We start from the raw sequence: 14,946 nt of genomic DNA, 5'->3' as shown, positions 1-14,946 counted from the left end.
AATTCAAGCTGGAACACYGCAAAATATGAACTGAACTTGTCTCTTCTACAGATGATGCTACAGAAAAAGATCTATCCGACCTCGTGTCGGAGATGGAGATGATGAAGATGATCGGGAAGCACAAAAATATCATCAATCTCCTTGGAGCCTGTACCCAGGATGGTGAGTAGAGAGAAGAAAGTAAGCTAGGACTTTCAAATAGGTCTTTTAAAGTCTCATTAATCATCATTTTTCAGAACTTTTTAAGGAAACAGTCATGCTGTGATGGGATTTTTAGCTATTTCCCTAGCTTAGCAGCAATATTCGAACTTCTGTCTCTGATTATAAAGATGCATTGCAGCTTTAACATTAGAAAGGGTAGTATATTATGTTTCTCTAATCTCTTGATGTAATGAAAATAGAAATTTTACAGTGATTTTAGCTATGTTTGTCGTTCTGAATTGTCAGTCCTACCTTACTAAAACTTATATCCTTTAAACTTGAAGTGAACCATTTTGCTTTATATATACTACTATTTTGTTGTTGTTGTTTTTGTTTGTTTGCTTGTTTTGCACGTCTTATTTTGCCGTTTGCCATTGCAATGGCATTTCTGCATTGAAAATACTTGCTTCTCAGATGGTGGCATATTTTCTGGAAGGAGGACATGCTGGGTTAGAGTTTAGGTCCTTTCTTATTGCCAGCTGTAGCCCTGCCACTATCCTGCTATGTAGCTTTGGGCCAGTAGCTTAACAAAGTCTTGATCTCCTTTTCTTTCCAGTCATGCTTACTGATTTCACAGTAAATAAGCGAATGGCATTAAGAAATGTTTATAAAGCACCAAAAGGTTCTTGACTTAAAATGGTTTTAGCTTTTGACCTTATTCCACTTCTCACACGGTTCTGTTTCTCCAAAGGTCCGCTGTACGTGATAGTAGAATATGCTTCCAAAGGAAACCTGCGTGAGTACCTGCGAGCACGCCGCCCACCTGGCATGGAGTATTCATTTGACATTAACAGGGTTCCAGAAGAGCAGATGACATTCAAAGACTTAGTGTCTTGCACGTACCAGTTGGCAAGAGGCATGGAGTACTTGGCTTCACAAAAAGTAGGTAGAACTCGGCAAATATTGCACAAAGAACTTGGTACATATTTGCTTGGTACTTTTTTTTTAAGTTGAGGTTTGTTCTGTTATTTTTGTTTAAGAATGTGCTGAGAGAACAGCCTTTTCCCAACGAGTTGCATAATCCRTGCCCTTGAGAATCGGTGGGAAAACTCGTAAACAAAGTTTCATTCTTGGCCTTAACTTTGCCAGAATTGATCATTTGTCCTTGATATGAATATAAGTCTTCACTTTGAATTCATAGCACAGGTGGTCACTGGGTTACACAAACCACACTGCTGCACTCTCGAGACACAAAGGCACCATTTGCTTTCTGTTTCCTGACAAATCTACTGGCTCAGCTCACATAATGATGTAAAGTAAATTAATTCCGTTATGGGAAGGATCTGAGAAATGATAATAGAGTTGAGAAGATGACAAGATACCTGGGMAGAAACTGTGAATGGAAGAGGCAAAAATAAATGTAGTAAATAATTAGTCACTCTAATTATGTGCTTTACTTAAAACTGGTATTTGTCAGGAGTGCAAGCTTATTGAAAGAACTTATTTATTCTTTCATGTGCCTAGACACTTATTTCTTCAAATTTTCTTCAAACATTTCTTCAGCCAATCCCTTGGTTAAATTGTAATTATAGAATCCTAAATAGCTGTGTGTAACAAACTCTCTAAACATGTTGTGGCTGTAAGGAAGACAGTCATGGATACCCTGGGTGGTGTTTGGACAGTGTCTATGCCAGACCACTGGAGTTTGGTGCTAAGTTTCCTGCAAGGTGCTGAGTCAGTGGGGGAATTTGTAATGATTTCTGATTGTGTCCACTCCCAAGTATGGAGATATTTTTAATCGAAGAGGAGAGCTGAGTGTAAGCCTTTGGTCGTCCTGGTTTTTTATKGCTTAGCAGATGTATGCATGATATAAGGAGGAAATGGAATAAGCATGGGTATCGTATTAGGTACACCAAGGAGAATATCTAAGACTAATGAAGCASTGGCTTGTCAATTAGCCGTGTCCTAGGAAAAAAAGAAAAAATGATTGTGAAAGAAATCTTTYTGATTGGCAAATCTTGAGACCAAATGTCCACCTGAGAAGCTCTGAAATCCTGTCGTAGGGCACTGCCAAGAAGGTGTGTGCTCGTACAGATGAATACAGCAGAGGCAGTTCATCCTGATCCAGTCCTTTTCTAACAGCACTTGTTCAGTGCAGTGCTGAACTTGAACGTAGGACATTGCCTAACTCGAGGTGAAGATAAAGAGTAAAGCTGTGTTGTCTGGTTCCTCAGATAGCTCACAAGTTATGTTTGTATTTCACTATTTTTTCCTCCTTAGAGAGTCATTTACTGAACTGGAATAATAACAGGGCTGATCTTCTCATGGTATTTTCACCATCCAAAAGCTGAAACACTGAGAAGAGCACTTTCCTTGCTATTTCGATCCAATAAAGGCCTCGCTGAGACTTAAAGAAAAAATCACATTAAAATATAAATGCAAAGACAACCATCTCAGAACATAACTTTAATATGAGAAAGAAGAGTTTGGGTGCATSCTGCAATTTTTGTCCCTAAGGAAGTGGGCCATTGCAAATGGTACACTGCAAACAGGATACCATTTTTACATCGCATGGATGGCCAGCCCAGTGCAGAGCAGAAACTCTGTAGACTTGCTTTACCCAYGGATTAAGAGATCTCAGGGTTTCCAGGGCAGGTCACAACACAAGAGAGAGACTGGCTGTTATAAAAAAACTGTGGTTTGGTCCATCATGCCTGTGCACATGCTGAAGGAGGGAGAACACATAAAGTATAACCCAAAATGGCTTTTTTCCCACCAAAAGGGGGGGAAAAAAGGTTATCTAACCTGGAAAGAAGCAAGATATCTGGGGGAGATTCCCAAAGCGCCTTGTATGACTGTTAGGAAGTCTGCTTGAACATGGAAGCAGCATCCAGAGCAGCCACAACTCCCTTCCCATGTTGGGAATATCAGTTGCAAATGTCTAGGAGAACACAAAGAGAACATTCTGAGAGCATAACATTTTTAGTTTCATTGTCATCTCTGTTTAAAAAGCAAGCAGCAAGCCCAGACTTTTTTTTTTGTTTCAAAATTAAGCTGTTATAGTGCTATGATTGAAGTAAATAAACACGCCCTAGACATCTGCTTTAAAATTATGTATGGTAGATGTGTCTCATTTTAAAATCCCTCTTATTAAAAATGGTTGCAGTGATCCAGAATGTCAGGTTTTAGCTCTGTTGATCCAGTATAATTTGAGGAGCAACGTCATAAAGCTCTCATTAACAGTGTTTATAATGAAAATGCTGCAATACCTGTACCCAGGCAAGGAGAGTGAATCACAAACAGCTTGGAACATGCTGGTCACCACCCAAGCCCTCAGCAATAGCAAAATATAAGTCATTAAAAAAAAAATTTCAAACTTTTTTTTTAATGGGATTTTTCTTTTCTTTTCTTTTTTTTTTTTTTTTTTTCAGTGTATCCATCGAGACTTAGCTGCAAGAAATGTTTTGGTAACAGAAAACAATGTGATGAAAATCGCAGACTTTGGTTTAGCCAGAGACATCAACAACATAGACTATTATAAAAAGACTACTAATGTAAGTGGAAGGTTTTTGTATCTCTGGAAACAAGTGTTTCTTTCAGGGTTCACTTCAAAATTGTGATTGTAATCCTAATGGACTTCTTGCACAGCAGCCYAACTTTTAATCACAGAAAGAAAACAGGGATTAAGGACATAAGCATTTCTATCCCCTTTTACAGTAACGGTTAGTTCAAAAGATAACTAAGGAGACTATTTGTTGTATGATTTGTTATAAATTTTAAAGTGTTAAGTGTTTGTTGCATGTAGCTTTATGCATTTTGCCTGCATTTGGTTGTAAAGCAATTACTGCMGCAGTTTCAAATAGGTGCTGTGAGTTGAGAAAGCTGCTTTTTACCCCTCTGTCACCATTTAGCTCTATGAGCTGCACCAAATGAAGGAGGTGAAATGTTTGAAATGTAGGTGCTTCTTGGAGGTGCTTGGTTTGGAACACCTGAACAGCTCGTTCTCAGAGATCCTGGTTAATTACGTTTTTACAAAATATTAATTATCAATCATACTATGTGATTAATGGCATTTTAACGGAAACTGAATTGGCACACTTGCAAAAGGGCCGAGGAAGCAGGTGAAGGTGTGTGGGCGCTGAAGGGAGTTGATCCCGTCTCGTTTCCRACTTAGTGTGATTCCTGGGCTCGGAGCGGAGTTCTGTGCAAAGCCACAGGCATTTGGGACTGCACAAGCTTCAGGATGCTGCAAAAGGCTGAAGAGCAAAACAAAATTCTGGAGTGTAGAGACCAGCTTAATGCTGTGGGCAGGCCTGTTTTTCAGAGAATTATTGAAATTTTTGCTGTAAAACCGGAGTAGAGTGATCTTTTCCATGTTGATCTCCTCGCCTTGATGTCCTTCTAGAAGACAATCCGGGGGCTTCTGAGGGCTCTCTCTGTGCTTTTAATTCTATCTTAAATGTGTATATCCATTTTCCTTAATTGTCTGTAGCTGATTTTACTTTTTTTCCTTTAAATTTTAAAGATATATTAGCATTAGCAGACTGATTCCTGAGAGCTGATTAATCTTTTAAAAATTCAATGCTGAAATCAATCCATAAAACATCACGAATTAATTTTTCATTCCTCCTTTTCCCCTCCGTAGGGCCGGCTCCCTGTAAAGTGGATGGCTCCAGAAGCTCTGTTTGACAGAGTTTACACTCACCAAAGTGACGTGTAAGCAACTTTGAATATTTTGGGGAAGGGTGGKAAGGGAAATTCTTTTTATTTGGATTTCTTAAAGTTTGGGAGTGTCTTTAAATGTATTTTCTTGTCCTTTACCTTCAAGCGTTTTCATTCTGTGTTTCACATATTAATAGATGGAACAGGACATGCCCTTAGAAAGTGAGGATTTTATGGTAGACTGCTAACCAGTGCTCTGTTACTAATCTGCCCAGCTTCAAAGCACATGAAAGGTGGAAAACGCTAACCTCCTTCTGTCAGTGCGGAAGTTTTCCCCCCTTGAACTTATTTACGGATGTGCAGCTACAAAGAGTCTATCTAATTTGCTTGGCTTTTGGCGTATTCTGGACTTCCTTCAGGTTTAAGAAAGAAGGAAACAAAGGGAGAGAGAGGAGGGGGGGAAAAAAAGAGAGAAGAAAGACCCTGAAAATTCTCGTCTAAGTTTGTTCTAATATTGCTTACAGTAAAGCATAGAATGGGCTGACTAGGAAGGTTTTCTCTGAATTTAGAAATCTTGCTTCCCAGCAGTATTTTGCGTGTTAAGGGTAGGAAATCACTGGGCTCTGACATGTCAAAATCTTTYAATGTGTGTGCACGGTATAGCGTGGCTGATGCAACCTCTCAGGATTTATTCTGCTTCCTATTAAAGTTTCCTAGGCAAACGGACAGTGCTCGGATGCACTGTACTTTAAGGAGATGTGTTATTTTCTAATGCGATGCAGATGAAGATCCCATCTTATCTGTTTCTCCAAGCAAAGCTGTTAACTGTAAAGGGCTGGATGCTTCCCAGAGCAGGTGTAAAAGTTAATGTATGTCAGCGCAGGGTTGAAACAAAAAAGAAMAGATTGGAGAAAATAATAGAGGGTAACTCCGTTAGCCAGGGTGCTCTCTCCTTGGGAGCAGCAGTTACGTAGGCTTTTCCTGCAAACCTTTACATTTAAAAACAAACTCTATGCACAATTTAAGGGTAGATCACGCTTAATTTTTTAAAATAACATCTTCGGTGCAGAAACTTCRAGGCTCCTGTCCCCATGGTGGCTTTGCAGACTGCTAAAGATAATATTATTGTAAGTTGGTGCGTACAGCTTACCGTAAAGCTCGGGGAGCTGCGGAGACGCTCGGGAGGCAGGGCAAGGTTTGTGCTGTGGCTCACCTGGCAGCACAGCCTGCCAGGGAGCCGTCGTCTGCCAGCGAGACGGGACGAGGCAAGCTCCGGGATGGCAGGACGGGCTGCAAACTGTCCTCCTTTGTCTCCTGACAAAAAGCAGACTGATGCAAAATATTCTCATTTGCAAGAACCTTCTTTTTTTTTCCAAAATAGCCCAGCACATGATTGCAAACCCACTTAGCTGTGTGAATGTTCTGTGAATAATTAAATGGGGAAGTTGTAGTTCTTTGCAGTAGCTTTGCAAGTAGTTCTTTGGGCGCTCAGAGCACACGAGGCGAAGCCTATGGATGTGCCTGTGGTTGTGCCTGGGTCAGTGCCTGTTCAATGTGCTGCTTTTGCACCTGATGCACTTTGCATGTTGATGTCCCGCTTGGGTTAGTCAGACCTGCGCAGGAGCATGAAGATAAGTTTGACTCTCTTGGAGGCTGTAATTGGCAGCTGGTCTGGAGACAGTCTGGGACTAGATCCTGATGCGCTTCGTTCCTACTGAGTAAATCCACCAGAAGTGCTGCCTGTAAGAAAATAGGAGAGTGATCTGTCAAACCAACAGAATCTCACAGAATCACAAAATGATTAAGGTTGGAGGGGACCTCTAGAGATCATCTAGTCCAACCTTCCTGCTCCAACAGGGACACCCAGAGCACAGGGCACAGGGTGGCATCCAGGCAGGTTTGGGAGACCTCCAGAGAAGGAGGAAGTTGCAAGACACAACTTCTTGCATCTCTCCTGGAAGAGACTTGTTTTCAACATTAAAACACATTTAATACTGCAGTGTTTCCTTTTGTTCTGCAGATGGTCCTTTGGTGTATTAATGTGGGAGATCTTCACCTTAGGAGGATCACCCTACCCTGGAATTCCAGTGGAGGAACTTTTTAAGCTGCTTAAAGAAGGGCATCGAATGGATAAACCTGCCAACTGCACCAATGAACTGTAAGGATCCTTATTTACTGCACAGAGATCAAGGGAACCAAACCATGCTGAATTCACCCAATTGATGCTACCCCAGGCAGGCTCTAAAAATTTCAGTATCACACTGCTTTTGTACACAGCAAAATACATTGGGAAGCTTCTCCTTTGACACAACRTTATTTACCAGTGGCAATAAGAATGTTTTCAGATTCTGACATTTGAGTCTGACCCTTGACTCTTTCCCCATTTTAATTTCTTGCCTTTTCAAAGGCCATTGTCTCTACCATAACAAATGAAATGAAATACCATTGAAATTGCCAGCGTAGAAGAAAGCTATGGGCTCTCATCCACCAAACTGTGATTTAGAATCTGGGCAAGAAATGACCTAAGAATCGAAATGTGCCCATGACAGAAGTGAGGGTATTTCKTGGTTTACGGGACAACAGTTGGACCATGAGTAGGACAGTGGGGTGCTCACYGTGTTACTTCTCATCAATAGCAATGTCTCTGTATGAAAAGGTTTATGAGAACAACATTCAGTTTTAATTAACCCAAGGAAATGTTCATTTATTGCAGCTATATGATGATGAGGGATTGCTGGCATGCTGTGCCTTCACAGAGACCAACTTTTAAACAGTTGGTAGAAGACTTGGATCGAATTCTTACTCTCACAACTAATGAGGTAGGTCAATGGCTTCTCTTCATAGGCTGTAGATGAGGACATATGGCTCTGGAGACGGATGGAATTTATTCATTTACAAAGTATTGCTCTAGTTCTCTTGTTATTCTGTTTGTCACTACTGTCCTCCAAGGTTACACACAGCTAAACTATCTATCCTATGAAATCCAGGGTTTCTTGCCAGCATGCTTTGATTTTTCTTAACTAAACAGAAACACGTCTTTTAAATGTTTTTGTTTGTTTCTCTTTGCATCTTTTGATGTTTTCAGCATAGCATATAGAAGGAATACACGTGGCAGGTTGGGAGGCAGTGTTTATATTTTAACATGTGTTTTATGTGAGGGAGGGAACTGGAGTTCATGATGTTTTTCAATTATCGACTCCGTTTGATTCCCAGCTATGATATGTAGGTCAGAAGAGGAGTAATCACCAATGGCAGATTTCAGATCATATGCCTGAAAGTGAATTAGGTTCATGGAAATAACCCTCTGTGGAGGGAATGAGGACCCGCAGGGAATGTAGAAGCAGCCATCCAATTATCCAAAGGTCCTGCCTAACACTGCTTCAGGTTGGGATATATGCATGCAAAAAGGTTTTGATGTGAACAGAATGCTTTAGAGGTCTGAAATATTATTAATCTTAGCAAGGAACACACTGATTAGCATATTCACCTAGGGATCAGTTCTCTTACCAGTAAATCACAGGCACCTGTGAGGAAATTCACACAAGTAGTGGGGATTGTATTCCTTTTGGTAGAAATCTGTTTTGATAGAAAGCGCTTAGTGTYCCACAAGCATTTTGCAAATTCCAACTTGTTTTGAGAAATGATACATAAATAAAAAGAAAAAGCACCTAGAGAAAAATGTCAGAGTAACTTGTTTTGACCATTTTTAAAATTGAACTTTCTGATTTGATACAATTTTAGGACTTCTTTATKAGGACAAAAAGACTTGTGTGGTTCCTTTTGTGTGGATCCCCAACATTACCTCCTCATTTTTCAGAATTGTATGACAAATAAAAAAATCAGTTGTGAAGCAGCTTTAGGAAAGCTCGTGCGCAATAAAGATGAGGGGGAATCTAAATAAGTTATTTAGGATGATCATCTTGCCAGTAGGGTAGGCTAACCTTTCTGGTTGAAAAAGATCATTTGGCTTTGATAGGAGCTGTAATTTCTCTGGATTCTGTTTTTAAGGCTTATTCTGAAAAGTGGCACCTTCAAGAGTGGCTCAGAGATGACGCAGGAATATGTGCTCCCTACTGAGTCAGTAACATCACTTTATGTACTATTAACATTTTCCCCTCATCCAAGTACTGACTGGATCTTTTCCTGCCTAATTTATATATGATTTCACAAGACCAGTTGGAGGTGGGCTGGCTGCCACTGCCGAATGTTTGGTGGCTTGGGTTGGATATGAATTTGCACATTCAGGAGTGAGATTCTGGCCTACAACTTTAAGGATATTTCTTCCTTTTTTCTTTATTTTTTTTCCTTTTTTTTCTTTTTTATTCATTTTGCCTTCCCAATTCAGTATTGCTAATGGACCTGGAATGATCTCAAAGGTAATCTGAAAAGGCCTTTAGCATTATGTAAATTTCTTTAGATTGGAAAAAAAGGCTGGAAAAACCCTGGGAACTCAACTAGTCCATCCAATTGGTCTAGAGGAGGATCAGCTATATCTTTGTCTGACAGATGTTTACATAACATGTTCTTAAAGATCTCTGCTGTAGTTATCACCTCTCAACACCTCATTGCAGCATTTTATTAACATCACCTCTTGAAAGCTCCTCCTAATATCTAACCCTACTACCTAAGACTCTGCTTTTGTCTGGGTTTACCCAGGACATTGAGAGCAAATTAATTCACTCTTGTTCGCAGCACCTTGTATGTTCTTGAAGACCTGGTGTGTTCTTACTCGGTGTCTTAGGAGTGTTTCAGCTTGTCTCATTGCCCCCCATAGCTTGTGTTTTTGAGACCTCTGATTTGGTGTAATCCACACAGTTTCCCTGAAGTGCTTTGGTTTGACACTACTTCTGCTTATCCTCTCCATTCTGATAAAAGGGCAGCTGACATTAGGGTCAACCCAGGTTGACCCTAGCCCTGCAAATGGCCATGAGAGCCAGTAGAATCTCATTCTGCATTTGTGCAAGTGATTGTGAAGATTGTGTCCGGCTCTTGCCCTTCCCGAACCATCACCTGTTATTTCCAAAGCCCCAGCTGCCCGCGTGTCCCAGAGTATCACACAGTGTTGCCCAGAACAGCATGGGGTCTTTTTGCAGCAGTCACTGATGTATCAAAACGGAGAACCATCTTGATGCTGGAAGTAAGATATTTTACACCCCTTTTCATGATTCTGGTCCTTTATTTTGGATAAGGAGCCTGGACAAGATGTGAGGATCCTACCTTCAATCCTGATTTCAGAATTGCGTTATTGGAAAACTTTGACTAGCTGTGTCTGATAACTTCAGAAATTTAATCCATCTATTTGATAATTTCTGGTCGACAAATGTACCACACTCTGCTTCCTGCCAAGATCATCCCCACGGCTCCTTTACAAATCCATTCTGAAAATTAGGAGGTAATCATAGATGCAAACTGCATTGTACAACCTCTTTTGCTGAATACTGCATTTGTCAGCATTTTAAAGCTTACATTTCTCCTCCCTTTCTTAAAATGGTGATTTTTTTTAATCTATAGTATGCTAATATTTGAATTTCTGACTTAAGAAAATATGTTAACCAAAGAACTAAATTACCCCAAACCAAAGTGCAGCGGTATAAAATACTGACTGAGGTGGAAGACTCGTCTCGTCAGTATGATCATAACTTGTGGTTTAGCAAATGAAGAGATTGCATTTAAATGAATGCAGCTGCCCTTTAGAAGTTGAAAGAGAAGGAACATTTCAAGGGGGAAAAATAACTTTCTTCTCCTGCCAAAACTGTTGTTTCTAGCGAAAGAGCCATAACCCAAAGCTTGGATTCAGCAGATATTATTTCCTTTTCTAATGACTGCTTTGGTCATGGCTGCTCTGGCACATGCACAAACACACACGCATGTGTGCACTCACACACTCACACATGTATAGAAAAAAAATACAGTGAAAGAAATCCAAATATAGAAAAAAAATACAGTGAAAAAAATCCAGATCCAGTGAAGTTGATTTTTTTGCCTTCAGCTTTTTTTGCACATATGCCACTGCATGTTTAAACACAGATTTAATATCACACAATATAAAACAGATATTCAAACTGACCAAAGGAATATAAAATTGGAAGTATCTATCCATCTCCAAATCATTACCATATGCTAAAGAAAAATGGTTCTATTTAGGCTGCAAWTTCATTTTTATCATTGCAAGTAAAAAATCCTCTTCTGATGTGGTTGGCATGTTTATTTCTAATGACACAGCTAATGCTGATGATGTTAGACTTCACAAAAATATGGTGTTACTGGTTTCTTTTTCTCCATTTATTCAAGCCCTTTTATTTAAGGTCCTTGAGCATTCCTTGTTTTATCAGATATTTAAGCACCAGACRGTTTTGTGTGCACTAAAATTACAGAACTGAATGTCAGTTTTTACCTGTTTTTTGCCCGCTGTATGACCAAGCCAAATCAGAGCAGTGGAAATATTGTGAGTTTTACATGGTATTTTAAAATGCAATTTATGTCTTTTTGTTACAGGAGTATCTAGACCTCAGTGGACCTCTTGAACAGTATTCACCTAGTTACCCTGATACTAGGAGTTCATGTTCTTCAGGTGATGACTCTGTTTTTTCTCCTGATCCAATGCCTTATGAACCTTGTCTTCCCAAGTACCAACATATGAATGGCAGYGTTAAAACATGAGAAGAAATCATTTTAATGTATAGAGGAATAAAGAAACAAGAACATCAAGCTACCTACCATATACAAAACACAAAATCTTGTCTCCAGGACCTTAATGTTTTGCTTGTACATATGAAATATGAAAAAGAAGAAGAAATAAAGGAAAACTTGGAGGAAAACAGACAGRACCTACATAAAGGATTATATAATTTTCAACTTCTAAATACTCCCAACAAAGAATGTTCATGAGCTGTGTCTAGATATCCATCACTATCAATTTTCTGGCTCACTGTAAGCTGCGAGAGACTTTGTACAATGGACCAGTTGGACTTGAGGCAAACTCTGGGTCTGCCTTTCTTGTTTATTTTGTAATATTTGGAGAAAATATATGTTGGCACACACTTACAGAGCACAAATGCAGTATATAGGTGCTGGATGTATGTAAATATATTCAGAATATGTATAAATATATATATTATATATTTACAATGAATTATTTTTTGTATTGATTTAAAAATGGATGTCCCAATCCACCTAGCAAATTAGTCTCTTTTTTAACAGCTATTTGCTAAATGCTGTTCTTACACAGAATTCTTAATTTTCGCCATCCAAAGGTGGAAAATACTTTTGCTTTCAGGGAAAATGGTATATCGTTAATTTATTAACTAATTGGTAATGTACAAAGCAATTAATCGTTTATAGGGTTGTTGTGTTTTTGTAATTTAAATGGCATTTCTATGCAGGCAGCACAGAGAACTAGTAGATATATTGCTTGGACTTTACTAGTTTTCAGATCTTTAAAGAAAGAAATATTTACAGTATATAACTAATTTGGGGGAATTAAACTTTTTGATTTATTTGTGTTTCAAAAACCTTGGTGTCAGATGCTTGTTCTTATGAAACTCAAATCCTTTAACAAGAAAGTCTTTTATTCTGCATACCTGTCACTTTAACAATTTAACGCTTTAGCAACGTTTCTCAGAGCCAAAAGGCACAAAACAAGGACAAAAAAAACCCCACAAACAAAACAAAACTCTTGTAAATGGATTCCTAAAGTAAGGAAAGAAATTAATTTGGCTCTAAGCATAGCAAAATGCAGCAGTCTAAGAGGAGCTGAGCTTCTACTCTGCATTGCACATGCATCAAATTAACTAGAATTCTCTTCCCTGAGTTTGATAATATGTTCCAGATCTTTTGGCCTAGCAATCGCCTTTTATAATATCCCTATTGTAACTTAAGTTAGAAAGAGAGAAGTTGTTATCATGACAGTTTGACGTAGGAATATCAGCATCTTTTTAAGGGATTAATTCATGGTGACGCCAATATTTCCTTCTGATCCATTCCAGAACAGCAGATACAGCACTGGCCTCTGCTAAAATGTCACGTTATTTGTATCTTTTTACAGAGTCTTGTGTTTTTGCTTTCAGAATGCTCTCTAACTCTGATACGGCCATGCAGTATGAATGCAAATTACACTGTTTTATGTGCTTTTTTAAAAAAAAWTGGGTAAAAAGTATTAAAAATCTGTTAACTTTTGTACTGACAATAAAATGTTTCTACAGATATTAATGTTAAAATTACAAAATAAATGTCATGCAGCTTATTTTTCCTAATCCTTTGTGTCATACAAAATGGTTTCCTGGACTTCAAGGGATGGAACGCATCCAAAAATGCTTCCTTTTGGCTTTATCACAGATCCCATATTACCAGTCTGTTCTTTCAGGRATGCTAGTCTTGCCTCCGTCTTATTAAAAGCCTCCTCATGAGTGATACTGCTTGTTTGAGTAAACATACATACAAACATTAGTGTGTGCAGGGCTGAGACACAAGCCTGCTGGAAAATGGTTTGAATGGTTTGAAGTGGTCACAATATCAATATATATTTCCTCTTTCAATGCAGTCAGGCTCTATCCTCTAGTCAGCGACTTCATATTCATATCGAGGATGTAACTGTACCATTTGTGTAGGAGATTAAAAGAAGAGCATCACAGATGGAAAAACAGTAGTCATAGAAGGATTTCTTTAAAAAAATGTATCTTTTTTTACTTGAAAATAACAAAAAGAAATACACAACAGAATAACTTCTGTTTGAGACTGAAAGGAGAACTTTATGGTCACATTATTCTTCCAAATTACCTAGGAAAGGTAAAATTACCTGTCTAACCTCGTTTTTACCACATCCTATATAAGTGCTCAAGCCACAAAACTATGGTGGTTTTTCTTCTTCTTCTTTTTTTTTTTTTTTTTTATGTATTTATTTTATTTTTCCTGATTTGACCAGAAATCCCATGCCAATCCCAAGAAACTTCCTAAAGTGCTGGTGAAAGACTATTTTTTTCCAGCATTATCTGGAATATTAATTATTTTTTCCCATACATTATCTGATTGCAAAATCCCCAATGGTTTTACTTAAAAAAAACTAAAAAATTTCTTCCCCAAGACTATTAGCAGCAACAGTAGCTGCTGTCTGCCTGAAACCGCAAAGTTCTTGATGAGACACTTCTGTTTTGAAGATGCACTTGAAGGGTATCAAAAGATCTTGGGTCTTGTTCTKCTCAGATTGAAGCGTGTTCAAAAACCCTTCCCTACTTCCACGTCTTTTTAAAGCAAAAATGTGTAAAGTGTGTAAAGGCTCAGAAATGTCATGGAAAAGGAGCTATTAAAAAATGTAAAATAATGGGGTTATCCAGCCTTTGTTCCCCACAGTTTATTTGTCTGTGCTTTGTTCATTTTTGTTTTAGCCCAGCTCAAGGAGTCATACCTTGGAGGTAAACCACAACTTCACAAGTGTTGGCTGAAGAACAGAATCCTGCTCTCCTATTTTTATAGTGCAGTTTGTGGGTTAAGCTTTTATTCTTTCCTGCTATCTGAAGAATTTTGGTTCCATTGCCTGCTGATTAATTTCCTCCTTTGAACACAGGGGTTCTTGGCCGGAGCACAGCAGCAGCTTCTGTGGGAGAAGCAGAAATTCTCCGCCCTTGTAGTTGCTAGAGAAAATAAAGATCGGAGACTTTCCTGCCCCTTTCATGAGACGAAGGGGTCCGGAATTTGGATTGTTATCTCATCTGAAAGTAATGATGCCATTAACATGTTGCATTAATTTTGCACTAATGAAGAGTAGTGTTACATCAGGAAATGACCTTATATTGACATAGATAGTGAGGCTTATATCCTATATGTGATCAATCTAGCCTGTAGTTGTCTCTTGTTTTCTATTTATTTATTCAAATTAACCTTGCATTGCATATGAGAAAATAGGAGTGTAGAAAAAAAAAGGCTTATGGTGGGCTAAATCTTATCATTTTATCCATTGATCTGATATAATTCAATAACTGTTTTGTTGTGTTTTTATGAAAGAGGTGACTTTTGAATTTCAAAGTTGTCAAAAGACAAAAATATTTACTGTTTTATTTTCAGAAACRACACGAGCAAAACTGAGTAGACAATCTAGTAATTTTCTTGTCCATCTGTGAAAGTGAAAGGCTCTGCAGAGAAGATGACCAC

The 14,946-nt window shown here is 38.6% G+C and overlaps 1 protein-coding gene across 5 annotated transcripts in view; it reads left to right on the top strand.

Annotated features, from left to right (window-relative positions):
* FGFR2 (fibroblast growth factor receptor 2) overlaps window positions 1-12,772 on the top strand; it is a 69,063-nt gene extending 56,291 nt beyond the window's left edge. For 3 of the 5 annotated variants that reach the window (XM_026050640.1, XM_026050644.1, XM_026050643.1), the window contains 7 exons: window positions 52-162; window positions 893-1,083; window positions 3,573-3,695; window positions 4,787-4,857; window positions 6,824-6,961; window positions 7,517-7,622; window positions 11,299-11,463. In XM_026050640.1, the coding sequence (XP_025906425.1) occupies window positions 52-162; window positions 893-1,083; window positions 3,573-3,695; window positions 4,787-4,857; window positions 6,824-6,961; window positions 7,517-7,622; window positions 11,299-11,463 (905 nt within the window). Of the gene's footprint in view, window positions 1-51; window positions 163-892; window positions 1,084-3,572; window positions 3,696-4,786; window positions 4,858-6,823; window positions 6,962-7,516; window positions 7,623-8,811; window positions 8,881-11,298 lie in introns of all 5 variants that reach the window. The other 2 variants (XM_026050641.1, XM_026050639.1) reach the window with 2 other exon arrangements.
* The last annotated feature ends 2,174 nt before the right edge of the window (window positions 12,773-14,946 follow it).

The sequence above is a fragment of the Nothoprocta perdicaria genome, unplaced genomic scaffold (genome assembly GCF_003342845.1).
Source record: "Nothoprocta perdicaria isolate Ctin4 unplaced genomic scaffold, notPer1 scaffold_7, whole genome shotgun sequence".
In the NCBI taxonomy this organism is placed as follows: domain Eukaryota; kingdom Metazoa; phylum Chordata; class Aves; order Tinamiformes; family Tinamidae; genus Nothoprocta; species Nothoprocta perdicaria.
The sequence above is the reverse complement of the archived record's forward strand: the minus strand, read 5'-3'. Positions and strand labels throughout refer to the sequence as shown.